At 45.8% G+C, this 15,259-nt stretch overlaps 1 protein-coding gene across 4 annotated transcripts in view; it reads right to left on the minus strand.

The window, feature by feature from the left end:
• Positions 1-1,706: 1,706 nt before the first annotated feature.
• LY86 (lymphocyte antigen 86) overlaps positions 1,707-15,259 on the minus strand; it is a 66,970-nt gene continuing 53,417 nt past the window's right edge. For 2 of the 4 annotated variants that reach the window (XM_084796986.1, XM_084796983.1), the window contains 2 exons: positions 13,711-13,763; positions 7,279-7,578 (listed from right to left, as the gene is read on the minus strand). In XM_084796986.1, coding sequence (XP_084653112.1) covers positions 7,495-7,578; positions 13,711-13,763 — 137 coding nt within the window. In that variant the 3' untranslated portion in view covers positions 7,279-7,494. Of the gene's footprint in view, positions 1,826-7,278; positions 7,579-13,710; positions 13,764-15,259 lie in introns of those variants that run through there. The other 2 variants (XM_084796984.1, XM_084796987.1) reach the window with 2 other exon arrangements.

The raw sequence follows: 15,259 nt of genomic DNA on the forward strand, positions 1-15,259 counted from the left end.
AAATTATGACTTTATTCTTATCAATCTCTTGTGACTTATGGCACATAGGTTAGAGGTCACATAATATGGAACTTGTCCACTGTGTCCCCCACCCCTATCCCCAAGAAAACCTCTAAGAGCCAGAACTCTCCTTTGTCCCTTCAGGACCCCATTGTGTTGTCTAGAGGGCAATGCTCAAAGTCTGATAATGCTCTTCCTCCTCCAGGCCTCACCATGGCTGCCCATGACAACAAGCCTGGAGCTCTCCTACTGCTCTTCTGCCTCCAGGCCTCACCATGGTTGCCCATGGCAACAAGCCTGGAACTCTCCCACTGCTCTTCCTCCTCCAGGCCTTGTCATTGTTGTCACTGATCATCTATGCCTTGAGCTTTCATGTACATTTTGGCTCATGCATACAAAGTCAAGGCTATCTATTTTACTTTATTTTTTTCTCCTACCTTCCTTCTTTCCTTCCTTCTCAACATAGGAAGTCTGGGGCACAATGATTCTCTGAGTAACAGTTAACACATGTTCATTATGAATATTGTCTACAAAGTTCTCTGCAAATTCCACTTTAGCCATAGCCTTAAAGCCAAATACCTCATCAAATTATTCCAAATTAGCAGCTTCTTTTTCCACTGCACAGATTGGGCTTAGTGTGTGGTTACTGGACAGGCTCTAGGACCTGGGGTGTGCTTTGGCTCAGGGCAGCACCAGTCATAGGGTCTGAGGCTGAATGTCAGGAGTGGGAGGAAGGGACTCTGTTACAGGAGTTTGTCTGTCTTAGAGCAGAGGGAAGCACAGCACCACGGGGACAGTGGGGGCGTTTCAAGCGGACTTCCAGATGACAGTAGTGGAGAGTAGGAGGAACTGGGGTGGGCATATGGGGAGAAGTGGGAATCCCGTTCTGCTGGGGAGCCAAGAGCAGAGGCAATCGTATTCACCAGGGATGCTGGGATTTCTGATGTGCTTGTTGTCTGTGGTTTCTGGGAAGATTCTTGAACAACAGTGACCTTTTAACTGTCGCCGACCCACCTGTGTGTCATGGACTGTCTTTAGGCACTCTTCGCTTACTACCTTTGCTGTTCCTAGGAGCCTCATGCCATGGTGACAGTGATTCTTTGCTACTCTACCTTTTAGCATCTTCTTCTCCAGGCTGTTGAAGGTCCTGAAGCTCTTTGAAGGTCAAGGTTCATTGCATTGTCTCCATTGAGAGCCACAGGACAAATCCGAGGCCCAGGCTTGCCTTACCCCTACCTTTTCTTTGTGTGTCCCTCACCCTCAGTTTCCTAGAACAAACCTTACTCGACTCTCAGTGGGCCCACCACAGTATGCTGCAGGTACCTTAGCACCTCTTCAAGTCAGTTGGGAAAATCCAAGGTTTGATGCTGAGTCTACAACAACAGGAAAGATACAGTAGGTGGGCCATGATGGCTGCTGAAGCAAGAAGCTGCTTGCTTACATCTTCATAGACCAGGAAGCAAAAATAGGGCAAGAAATAGGGGCAGGCTATAGCTTCAAGGCACACCCACCAGTGACCTAATTCCTCTAAGGGATACCTCACTTTTTTAAAAAGTTTCATGGCCTCCCAAAAACATTTTTACCAGCTGGAGACCACATGTTCAAACACATGAGTCTGGATTGATATATAAGTCCTTTCACTTAAGGGCAAAGAGACCAAGATATTTGAAGTAAAGAATTTATTCACTTCCGTGTCCCTCAGAGACAATCAGATTATGAAGAGAAAAGGACTGTTTTTTGCTCAGTTTTGGAGTTTTAGTCCATGATGGATGGGTTGAGTTGCTTTGGGCCTTTGGTGATAGAGTAAGTCCACTGATTTCATCAGCTGCAAAGCAAAAGGGAGAAAGAGGCTTAGAGCCCACGGCCCCCAATGACCTAGGACCCCTTGCTAGGCTCTGCCTCTTTTAAAGGCTCCACTATACTTCTCAATAGCATCAACAACATAGAAGGACCTGGGGTCCAGGCTTTTAATGCATGGGCCCTTGGGGGATACACATGAACCAAACCACAGCACATATTAGGGGAAAACTTACATTAGTGATGGGAAAAATTACATAGATACATTTGAAAGTGGTGGCAGGTCCTTTTCAGTTCCAAACTGAACAATTGCGGCTACATGTAGACTAGAGGGAAAAATAACTCCTTTTCAATTCCCATAGTGCTCTGCCTACCTGGTGCAGCGATGGGGAGAGTAGACAGAGGCACTGGCCTTGCTGACTGGGAAACATCCAGTTAGTTTACATCTGAGCCACAGTGTCCCAGAAGACAGGCAGTCCATGTCATAATGAGGCTAAGGACCATTCCCACCTCTCAGCAGCTATTTCTGGCTGTTAAGTCATTGTTAAACTGGCAGTTGCTATATTTGGTTCTTTGCATCTTCGAGGTGTTTCTTTATTTGCAGGGAACAAGTTGAATTAAAATACACACACACTTTCTTCCAAAGATCCTTTTGGCCTGGTTATGATATTTCCATTTTGGAGGAAACTTCAATTTATCTTTTGGGGAAATGTATGTTTCTTAAATATTTTGGAGAGTTCATTGGTCCATTCTATAACTCATGAAAATGCCACCACAGTTGGTTTAGGGAAACTAGCCACAGCATGCTTAGATAAAATAGTGGTCCATTTGTGTGTCAAGCTGACAAAGGGTCAGTTGTGTTGGTCAACTGTTTTATTTTATTTTATTTTTGTTTGTTTGTTTTTTGTCAGCTTGACATAAGCTAGAGTCATCTGGGAAGAGAGAGCCTCAATTGGGAAAATGCCTCTACCATAGAGGATTGGCTTGTAAATGAATCTGTGGGGACATTTCTTGATTACTGATTGATGAAGGAGCACCGAGCTCACTGTGGGCAGTGCTACTCCTTAGCAGGCGGGCCTGGGTTGCATGAAAAAGCAACTGAATAAACAGTTTTCCTCTGTGGTCTCTGCTGACTTCCCTCAACGATGGACTGGGATCTAGAAGTGTAAGCCAATAAAACCTTTTCTTTCCAAGTTGGTTTGTGTCAAAGAGTGTTTTGCCATAGCTACAGAAGGCCATTAGGCCAGGCACAGTCCCTGTAATATAGCTAACACAACAGAAGAGGGATGACCTTCTTCCATCATACGGTGCCATCATCAAGGGTAGGCGCGAGGTGGTAGGAGGTGTAGGGAGGGCAGGAGACATTGCCTCTCCTGGTGAGTGCCAATCCTGACACAGTAATGATGCTGACGGCATCTCAGGCACTGCTTTAAGCTGCGCATGCGTCGTCCTTTGAATCCCCCAAACGCCTATGGGCTAAAGTCTCGGGCTCAAGAATACTGTGTTCAATGGCACTGTCACATCAAGAAGTGGACCCTAGTGTGAGGGAGGCAGGCCACTGGGACTCACAGCTTCCGCAGGACATTAGAACTCCCTCAAAAAGACACTTCGATAATATTCTATGCAGAGAGGTTAAAATTTCCCTCAAAATATGAAGGAAGGCTGGTAGGAACTACGATGAAGGCAGGAGCTTCCCAAAGAGGCCTTTAATTCTGGCAAAGAGTACAACCTCCCCAGACTGGTTTTCCTTTCACTTCAGAGGCTTGGAAAAGCTCCTGGAGTTTTCCAGGGTGATTTGCAAATAGTTAGAAAGTCTTTTTTAGGAGAAGAGAAGTAAACATAAATTATTTGATAGACAATCTGGGTCCCTTTACTGCTGACTTCCTTATGACACTGCCTAGATTTCTGGCTCTTGATATCTACTTAAAAAACATTTTTATTCAATTAAAATATAATTTCATTATTTTTCCTTTGACTCCAACTTCTCCCATGCCTTCTCTTCTCCTCCTCAAATTCATGGCCTCTTACTCTAACTACTATTGTTACATACATATGCAAATAATATGTAAATTCCAAATGTGGATTCTGCTTAGTGTTGCTTGTTTGTTTACATTTTTTAGGACTGCCCACTTGGGATTGGATAACCATTTCAGGAGATCATCCCTGGGGAAGGTTAATTCTCTTTCTCTCAGCACTCTTCAGTTGCTTGTGGCTCTTTAGTGTCCCAGGAGAATCTCCCATCAGCTTTAGCATGTCATCTGTGCTGTCATTGTTTAGGGCTTGTTTAAGCAACTGTGGTGCTGAGATTTGATGGGTGTACCTTTCCTGTCATATTCAGAAGACAATCTTACAACAGACTTCCTCTGGCTCTTATGATCTTTCTGGCTTGTGCTCTGCAATGTTCCCTGTGCCTTAGGTGCAGGGTTGTATAATAAATGTATTTGAATGAAAAAAAAAAAAAAAAAAAAAGGAAAGCACATGACTGGTCCTACCTAGGTTTGGTGAAGGAGAAAGTTTATTGCAGATAAAAGGAGAGCATAGCCACCAGCAGAGACATCTGGGAGAGTCTGGAGTGAGCATGACCAGACTGAACTTGCCATGTGAAGAGAGTGGGAGGTGAGAGCCAGACTAAGAGGCTAGGAAGGTAGAGGGTAGACCAAGGGGCTGAAAAAGGCAACAACCAAAACGACTGGATTATATAGGGGAGGGCAGCAAGGCAAGGGCAGACCAGCCAGTCCCTGGGGTGGGGAAGGTTGGGGGAGGGGTGGGATATGACAGCCATGCCCTGTAACAGGTAGGGACCGAGGGGGGGGGGTGGGAGGACCCGGCAGCTAGGTCCACTCTGCTATGTTAATGAGCACCTTGCCCGTCCCTGTCCCTCCATCCCCCAAACTCCCCACTGGGCTTTGGGACCTAACATCATCTGTTGGGGACAGCACCACAGTTAGTCCTCTGTGTTCCAAGCAGCTGTGGCTCTCCATAGCAGTCTCTGTGCGCTACAGAAAGAAGCTCGTTTGATGAGGAGTGGGAGCTACATTTATTCTTAAGACCTCCAGTCTTCCGCCACGCCACACGGAGCCTCAGTTACTGTTTTCCACCAGAGTGATTCTGGCCATTTCTTCTACCGGGTGTAAGTGTATTTTACAAGAGACTCCTAAATTACCGGATTTTCCTTTCTCAACTTGCAAAAATGAAACTCATAATGAGAACCAAAGCTTAGGGTAAGACATTAGGAAAATATATATGTAAAAACAGAGAAATATTTTCTTTTCCTTGCAAATCATGTTCTTAGTGAAATTGTGTTGAGTGGGTTCTTGCAGCCACACCAGTGACCAGCTCTGCAGATGACAGTCCCTATTTAACCCAAACAATAGAAACTGACTAAATATCTGTGTCTATGACATTATGTATGTGTGTATGCATGCATAAGTGTGCACATGCACACACACAGACATAGACACATACACACACACACACACACACACACACACACACACACACACACACACCCAACACAGAGGTGTCAAATTTAAGAAGACCAAAGGGAAAGGAATGTCTGGGATTGGCTCACACCTTTGGGAGCCTGTGACAGCTGCCCTGAGCTGGTGGGATGTGTGTGGTGTATGTGTGTGTGTGTGTGTGTGTGTGTGTGTGTGTGTGTGTGTGTGTGTGTGAGAGCACACAGTCTCCTGAGGGCTTTTATCAGTCACAGGAATGTACTGAGAAATGAATGGGGGGTGCCAGCTGCCGCGGACCGTCTTATTCGGGTATAGGTCCTTGGGGTTGGGAGTGTTCGAAGCGTCGGTGGGCAGAAGATAGGCGAGTGACAGGGGCATGTGCCTAGAGTGAAAGAGCATGGAAGGGTCAGGGTGGTTGTGTAATTAGAGGCCTTCTCCTAAGCCTGGCGTGGCTGCATTTGTCTTTTCTTGCAAGCATTATGGGCGCGTTGCTATCATTTTTGTCTGTCCTTAACTCAGAAAACCTAAATATTATTGGGTTTCACACACAGGACAAGCTCCTACATCAAAGGAGACCTGGCCTCCAGGTTCTCTCAGCATCCCTCAGTCCATACCTGCTACAGGTTATAGCTGGCACACCACGCCCTCTACCCTGAACATTCCAGCCCAGTGGCCGGGCTTCCCCTCCCTGAGAGGCTCTTCCCTATGTAATCCAGACATTTTGGTCTCTCGCTTTCTCTCTCTGTGCATGTGGGTGTGTCCAGTCATCCGTTCTCAGAGATTTAATTACAGGAATTCAAAACAACTAACAGGCTTTTGGCTCGGAAAAATTTTTTCCTCTTCTAATCTGACACAAAGACACTTTAGTAGGTGCTAAAAAAGGGCAGATGACAAAGTCAGCCCTTCAACCTTGACTACAGCACTGTAGCAGGAGGCTCAGGCGTGCTGCTGGGAGAGACTGAGAGGAAATGAGAGAGGAATGGCTGCAGAGCCCAAGTGCCATCTACTCATGCAAGATAGGATGGTTTCAGAAGCCAGACGGGAACTTCCTGAGGAACTTCCTGAGGCACCAACAAAGGAGGGGCGTGACTGCTTTGAGTGAATGTACCCACAGCTGGACTCATGGCTTCTAAGCTGTTCAGAGGACTGATAATTCTGAGGAGGTAGTGCCTTTTTGTTTATAAGTGTATCCTAAGACCATGGCACCTGATAATAAAGTGTTTAGCAGTAATTGTCTGAATAATGAATCAATGAATGAATGAAGGAAGGAAGGAATTCAATAATAAGCACCAATGTGCATGAGGAAGGTAAAGTCAGGCTTTGAGGGTACTACAGTTTGAATCTTGACTGACCTGGAAGGCCAATGAGTTAAAAGCTTGGTCCCCAGGGAGGTGTTATTTAGAGCTGGTGCAACCCTGAAGAGAAGGGGCCTAGTAGGAGGTCTTCTAGTAATTGGTGTTACTGTCTTGAAGGGGATTGTGGGATCCTGTCTCCCTTTAGTCTGTCACCTGCTCCTGCGGTAAGGTGACACTCCACCACAGGCCACCAACAGAAACTTCCAAAGCTGTGAGCCTAGCATCCATTTTTCCCTTTGGAAGTTAGTTACTGTAGGGATTTGCTGCAGAGATGGAGGACTCACAGGCACAGAGTATGAAGGGAAAGAGTACGTGGACAAGTGGGAGGATGCTGTCACTCTTGGTGGGGTTTTACCAGCTTCTCCTGGTCTTAGGGCCCAGGAGCAGAAATGACACATTGCCTCTGATTTTTAGGCAGGCCACCATCCTCTTGGCTTTCTGAGAGTTACTTGTGCTGCACCAGTGGCCAACACTTGTATCTAAAGAAAATAACTTGTTAATCACACACAGTACTTAGAGTCATTGAGTAAGCCACAATGAATAGGTGTGGGTGTTTTTTTTTTTTTTAAATGTCTCAGGCAACTGTGAGGAAGTGTTCCTAAGGAGCAGACAAGGAGGTAAGTTCCATGAGAGGTAATTACATAAAAAGAGCCATTACAAATGGGGCCTCAAGAGCACTTAGGGTCCTCAGAAATAGATCATTCCAGAGGCTTTATTTCATCTGCTGGGCCTGGGAACAGCTGCCCCTGGGGCTAAGATTGGCAGAGGGATTTCTTTGCAGAGCTTTTCTTGGTCACAAGTGGTTCTTCTTACAGGCAGGTGGGCCTGGAAACCTTTGGGCTCCCTGAGGCTGAGTTTGCTGGGCAGTGTTCAGCAGGCCGTGGTCAGGAGCAGACGACAGTAGCATTGGCACAAGCCACAGTAGCACGGTTTTCGTTGTACAGTTCCAGTAAGACCTGGTACTCTCCCTGCAAGGGACACAGGCAAGGCATAAAGCAGATGACCCGCAGTGTAGTCAGCCACTTGATAAAGACAGCCATTCCCCCACCTGTTCTAGGACTGTGCACACTCCACCAACTGCAGAGTGAAAAGGTTTGTCAAAGCAATGTTCCTGTGCTAAACATGCAAGGATTCCTTTGTTTTGTTACAGGTCTCCGGACAATGCAGCATAACAATCAATCTAAAGCTTGTATAGCGTTAAATGTTTTATGTAATCTGAACATGATTAAAGTGAGCCCAAGGATGAGTATAGGGTATACTGCAAAGACTATTTTAAGAAAGGATTTCAGCATCTGCACATTAAATTTTTAAAAATTATATTTATTTATTTTAGTGTGATGGGCACTAATTCTTTTCTTTTATCATATGGGAGCCCTGGCTAGAACTCAGATCACCAAGCACCTTTACCTTCTAAGCCATCTTTCTGGGAAATCTGTGGGTCTCGGTGTTTGAGGGGGTCGTCATGATACTTCTATTTGTTTGCTGGCAGGGGCATGTGCAGGGACCCAGGAGTAGAGACCACGCAAATGGCTTGACAAGGATCCGAGCTGGAGGTCTCCTCCAGATGACCCTGAACGGACGGGAGTTGAGCCGCCTGACAAAGATCTGATCCCTCCTGACCCCCGAGCTCATCAGTTGTTGCAACACCACTTATAACTTTCATGATGATTGCTTTAACTCTGCTCTCTTCTCTCATCTCGATGTGCTCCCCCTCACCTGTTCTTGGTTCTCCAAAAATCACTGAGCACAGAAAGCTGGATGTTCTGCCAAATTCAAGTAATAACACCTGGCCAGCAATGCGCGCTTAAGGATAAGAACGTCTCTGATGTAGGAGCAACATTAATTTGGGAAAAAGGAAAAAATTGGTTTGTGATCTACAAATGGCATGTGAAAAATATGAGGCATTGAGGAAAGAAATTCCCAGGGCTGAATCTTTGATCAAGCAAATGGAAAAAAAATGTCTATGACTTAGAACTTTAAAGAAAAGGCTTGGTTGGATTCCGAGGGAGGCATAAGCCATGGGTGGAATGGTGAGCGAAGCAGCTTGGGTTAATGATTTGACTTTTATGGAAAGATTGGCTGCCACAGAGAGCGGACTTTGGCATTGTCATACTAAAGAAGAGAAGATTAGGATATTAGATATTAGAGCTGAGGCACATAAGGATGCAGCTACATTTTACTATGTTCAAGGATTCTACAAAAGATGCCTAGCTAGGCATCAAGCTGAGCTGGAAAAATTAACCGCAAGTTGAGGCAATGTTTAGTATTTCTAAGCAAAAAAATAGCCTAAGAGTGCTAATGTCTAGTTGAAAGGAAATCGTAAAAGCTGTGTCCTTTGGCCAAAACCAAAACTGGCTGAAGAGTTCAAACATGAAGTTAATAAGAAATAAAATGAAGTGCTTGCTTTGGGGGTTAGTGGGGCATAGACATGGGACTTGCTTTCTGATTCCTGAAATTTAGCTGAGGTTGAAATTCTGTAGAATTTTTATGCAGCTGCCATGTGAAATAACTGACTTCACTTCCTTAAAACCTTTCTGACTCTACTTCCTTAAAAAACAAATAGTTGATTTTGCACGGCTCCCGTTCATCCCTGCTTCAGAGACCCTCATGGCATCTGGAAGTGCTAGGGCTGGTCCCTCACATTTGTTGAGCGCCTTTTGTGTGCGAGGCATTGTTCAGGTCTCTGGGGGAATCATTAGAACAATTCAAACCAACTCCTTGCCCTGAATAGCTTGCATCTCACTGAGAAAGATGCAAAGTTCCCAGGGTGTGGAACTCTGCAGATGTAGCCACTACGGAGGGTTTCAGGCAGGAAGTGGAGTGGAAAGCACAGCTGGGTAAGGTTGGGGCTGATGCTGGCTTGCATCTCTAAGTAGGGTGCTCAAAGGGAGGCCTCGGAGAGAAAGGCCGGAAAGAGATACAAGAGGATGCCATGCTACTGTGTGGCTGAAGTCTCCATATATTGGAGAGATAGACAAGAGGCCAATAGGGTTTCAGGGAGGAGGGAGAGTTAGGGATATTGGGAGGCTCATAGGGGACCAGAGTCTCAGAGCTCAGCAGACATGGTGGGGTATTTGCTTCGAGTATGAAAGGGACCCAGGTGTGGCAGTTTTCTCAGGTATGATAGATGTCTTTGACTGTTGTGTTTAAAAGAGGCTGTAAGTGGCATTAGCCTAACAGAAGATACAGCATTTGAAGGAAGGGGCTCTGGATCGTGAATGGCAAGATACACATGCTTCTATATGAAGGATGAGATGACTCAGGGAGCCGAGCCTTTCTGGAGGCAGATGGAGGCAGGGTTACATGACAGGAGGCCAGTGTAGGGGTACTGGACAGATAGCACCCTGTTTCTGCTGCTGAGGAGGGCACGGGAAGTGCAGCTTATGGGTCAGGTTTTACCAAGAGGGTATCCATATGTTTTGGAAGCCCAAAGGATCTCCAACTTTTAATTCAGGGAAGAGCAGACACAGACAGATATAGGATCATATGCAGAACCTTAATTTGGGTCAAGGGATTGGAAGTGTTAAAAGAAAAATGAGCTGGGAGTGAGGGCTTAAATAGATACGCTGGTGCTATCGTTTCTCAGCATAAAGAAATGATAGTAATTGCTATGCCAACTGCCCTGATCTGATCAAGATAGACTCTGCATGTATCCTGAGATGCCACACTTCACTCTTTAAACACACACAGATGTTGTCCATCAATTAAAAGATAAATTTTAAGCTAGGGAGGTGGCATAGTTGGTAGTTTCGTGTGCAAGCACAAAGACCTGAATTTGTGTCTCCAGAATCTATGAAAAAAAAAAACCCAGCAGGGATGGCAGTGCCTATAAACATAACCCTTGTGTGTGCGTGTGGCATGGCGGGGACATTGAGGGTGGAGATAAGTGGATCCTTGAAGCTCATTGACCAACCAGTCCAGCTGAATTGATGATGAGCTTCAGGTTCATTATGAGACCTAGTCCAAAAACAAAACAAAACAAAACAAAAAAAAAATTAAAGGTGCAGGCATGGCAAGATGGCTCAACGGGAAAGGCGCTTGCTGCCAAGCCTGACCATCTGAGTTTGATCTTCAGAACCCACAAGGTGCAAGGAGAGAACTGACTCCTGCAAGTTGTTCTTTGATTCCCACACAAGCACTGTGACATGTGCATAACACACACACACACACACACACACACACACACACACACACACACACACACACACTCACAAACACAAAAATGTAAAAAATAAAGATGGAGTGAGACCAAAGGAAGACATCCAATGGAGACCTCAGGGCTCCTTACACACATACACATCCTTGTGCACATGTACATGCACATGTGTACACAACCACACTAATCAGTATATACTACGTACATGAATAAGAAAATAAATACATTTCAAAAAAGAGGGCAACTAGCCAGGGTATTGAAGAGTAAATGCTGAGTGGGAAAAACTTTGGTTAAAGAGAAACCTCCAGCTGTAGTGTCCTATAGGCTTGTGTGGAATGTGTCCCCTGAAGCCATGCCTTTTGTTGGTTCTGCAGGCTGGGTGTGAGCCAGGAGCTTAACAGGTGTCTGTTTCCCACGTACAGGGCCCAGAAGAGGAAGAGAACCAGCCGGCATCAGGACACCTGGCTACGCGTCTGGCTGTATCTCTTGGAGCATTGTCACTGGTTGAAGAAGGCAGGAGAGGAGTATGCTGCAAGCACTGTAGACGACTACGGTTACTGCCCGCTGACAACGCCTCTACTTACAATGGTGAGAGACAAAAATGGGCGCAGTCGGATCTGTACTTTTCATTTTGAATTTTCATGTTTTTCCAGGCCTGTGGCATGCAGTTCAAAGCTCCTTCCACACTGAGCAGGGACAGTGAGTCACAGTGCCCAGGCATGAGAATACATGATCAAATGACCAAAACTCTCCTGTATAATGTGCCACTAAGCTAAGATGTTCTGCAGGCTGGGTGGACTCAATGCATTTTCAATTTAAGCTATTTTCAATTCATGGAGAGTTTACGGGATATAATCCTGTGTTAAGATGAGGAGCATCTTTTATAAACCTCGTTACATCTCTGAGGGTAGATTTCCTTTCAAAGAGCTTCTATGACTTTAAGAGTCCCCCCACTCTCCTACCCTGCCTTCATTGCATAGGAATTGCTAAGGGTAATGGATTTTATAAAGCTAGCAAAGCAAAATGAAATGCAGTTGTTAGCTATTGTTACACCAGTCTCTAGCGGGGTATCAGAAGAAAAATGTGGAAAGGAAAAGCATTCAAGTAGCAACAATGTGAAGAAATGCTCCCTGGGAGAGTTCAGGCCCTGCGTGCTGGGAGTGAGGAGAGTTTTCCTTCCTGGAAGAAGTTGTGCATCTCACTGAAAGGCCTGGGAAGATCGCTGGTGAATCCCAGAGAGGGAGGGCCAAAGGCTCCTGCTGTGAGAAGGATTCCTGTGGAAACTGGAGAGGGCCTGTTCCAGCCTCTGTGACTTAGGAGCTCACTGGGTGGGACGGGAGGGAAACGATCTCAGAGCTGAAACCAAGCTCGAGAGATTCCTTCTGCGAGAGGCAGCGCCTCCTTCAGGTCCTGGATGGCTGCAAAGATGAAGCTGAAAGCAAGATGTGAAAACGATGGCATTTTCGTGATGTTTTGTATCCTTCTTTCAAGGAGCAGCAGGCAAATGTGTGGCGATGAGAGAGTAGCTTCAATTCACACGTGCCCTAGCTTTGCGTCTTGCCGTTGAATGCTCAGGACAGGCCAATTTATTTATCTGTGTGTCACTTGCTGTATGACTGTCCCCACTATAAAGTCCGCTGAAACATAATCCCCAGTATGAGGTCAGAAGATGTGGGACCTGAGACCTTTAAAAGGGGTCTAACATCATAAGTGGATTCATTCATTTATAGACTAATAGGTTAGAGTGTCAATGGGTTTTCCTGGGAGTGGGTGTGTTATAAAAACCGTGACTCCTTTTGTCCCCTAATGTCCAATGCTGACTTAGGATGTTGCAAAGTCCTCACCAGCAAGGAGACCCTCGCCAGATGTGACCCCTTTACTCTGGATGTACCAGACTCTGGAGTGGTGGGCTGGGTACACCTTTATTCTTCTGTGTACATGTGTTATATGGTCATATTTGTATGTGCAGATGCATGCGTGTGTGGAACATGTGTAATTGTGTGTGCACATGCCTGTGGACACCAAGGGCAAACTTGGGAGTCACTCCTCATGTGGCATCTACCTTTTTCCTTTTTCGAGTCAGGCTATATCACTGGTCTGAAACTCCCCAGGCTGGCTGGCCCATTTCTGCTTTTCCAGCACTTGGATTATGAGCATGTATCACCTCATCTAGCCCTTTTATTTTGAGGTTTTGTTTGTTTGTTTGTTTTTGTTTGTTTTTTGGTTTTTTTGAGACAGGGTTTCTCCGTGTAGCCTTGGCTCTCCTGGACTTTCTTTGTAGACCAGGCTGGCCTCGAACTCATAGACATTTGCCTGTCTCTGACTCCCCAAGTGCTGGGATTACAGGCATGTGCCACAGCACCTGGCCTTCATGTAGCTTTTCAAATTTGGGCTCTGGAGGTCAAACTCAGACCCTTATGTTTGCAAGGCAGCACTTTCCTGGCTGAGCTCTCTCCCCCGGCCTGTTCTTCCCATTCTTTACCCACTGAGAAGTAAATAGAAGCAGACTAACATCCCAGCTTGGCAGTCATAGGAGAAGGATGGAAACTAGTGGGATATTGAAGCCTTTGTGGTTTGTAAACTCGCCTTTCTCTGGACTGCCAGGAGCCAGTTGCCGCCTACACATCCCAAGCAAGTCTAGCCACATGGAGCATCCCCCATCCCCACCCCCTGCATCCTGTGGACAAGATGCCAGCATTTCAGGTCTCATTAGGGTTTGCTCTGGGTCAACCCAAAGGTTCTACAGAATACCAGTATGAAGCATCAAAAGGACCAAGCCCGCATGTCAAGCGTGCCTCCTAATCATGGCATGTGCTAACACTCTCAACTATTCATGTCTGTTCTCTTATTCTTTTCTACCTCTTTCCTCTCCCCCATGGGTCAAAGATCAGCTCTTTGACATAATAATTACATAACAACACAAAACAGAAAACCAAAACTTTACCTGTGGAACCTCAAGTCCAAGGTTATTGACAGGGCCAGCGTAGTATATCTGCTCTGAAAAACATATAAATCATAGACAATATTGCTTATTCATTTTAAACAAGCCCCAAAATAATGTCTTTGTATCACTCGTGGCCAGTAGAGACGCCGATGAAGTCTGGGTAATAAAATAAGAGTAGCCATCAATATAAAAGCTTTACTTTCCTGACTTCAGATGGATCTCAGCTACTTAAGAGCAGTAGCCTCTGTCCATGTGTTGCTTGCTCTCCAGTGACGAGGTCAACAGCACAGAGACACCTGGGCAGAGCGCTGCCTATATAGTGAGAAGCCCCGAAACAAAGGGGCTTCTCGGAGGCCGTGGAGAGACTGTGGCCGCCTGACTCAGTGGTCAAAAGTCCAGACTGGAGCTGGGAAGCAGGAGAAACACAGGGGAACCCTGAAGCCACCGCCTGTAACTGCCGGGCCAGCCCTTCTCTCTTCCTACTTGGTCACCTTGTTCCTAAGATGGGTGTTTTAATTTAAAAACAACACCCACTTCCTAGGCTTGGGGAAAATTGAAGAGTTGATGAACGCAGAGACTGAAAAGCAGCCCCTGTCAAGTGTTTGCTCTCCCCAGGAACAGAGGGGAGGTTGAGTTTTACAGAGGAGGTATCACTGTCACTGTGGTAGTGACAGTCAGCTAAGTCCTGAGGAACATGAAGGATTTTAAAGCAACAGCATAAAGACAAAGGCTTTGATGTAAAAAAAAAAAAAACCCAACTTGAGAAAGCATAAGAACAGAGAAGGGGATGGCTTGAATATCTGCGAGGATTGGGGTGCTACTCATTAAGATAGGGAGTCGTGGAGGAAAAAGTGTGTCAGGGAAAATTAAAGGGCTTGACTCCTAAAATGACCAATAAAGGGTCTTTGAAAGGAAATGGATACAGATCTGGAATTGGGGACAAGAATTAGAGGGCTAAAGATATTTGAGTCATTAGCTATAAAGTCATGAGTCAGGATGGAACCTTCTCTAAGGAGCTAGCAGGAGTAGACAGAGAAAAAGTCCAGGATGCAAGCACCCTGGAAGCCTACAGCGTTGAAAGAAGGAAAGCCAGTGAATGCCTGAAAGAAGGAAAACGATCAAATTGCAGAAGACAAGGAATAAACAGAGAGAAGAGGTTAAAAAGACAGAAGGAAGAGACTTGCCATTGAGAAAAGGAGCACCAACACAACTCTGATGCAGGACAACAGACACAGGCTGGGCTTGGGGTAGACTGACTTGCAAGGTGGTCAGTACATTAATGCAGGGTGCCTGACTGCACTGGTGTTCTCATTGAAGGTCACAGGCAGAACGCGGAGGGTGAGGCCTTGGGTGTTGGGGAGCAAAGGGAATTATTACAGTGGACCTTTATGAACAATGGGGAAGTAAATTCCTTGAGAAGCCGCAGGATTCCTAGGATGTGCTGAGGGCTCAGTTCTCAGTCTGTGGCTAGCATGCAAAGACAAGACTGCCTTAGTTCCAGAAGAAACATTCAGTGGCTTGGATGCAGGCTAGGGTTGCGTTGTAGTCA

This window comes from Acomys minous, assembly GCF_964271855.1.
Source record: "Acomys minous genome assembly, chromosome: 9".
Taxonomy (NCBI): Eukaryota; Metazoa; Chordata; class Mammalia; order Rodentia; family Muridae; genus Acomys; species Acomys minous.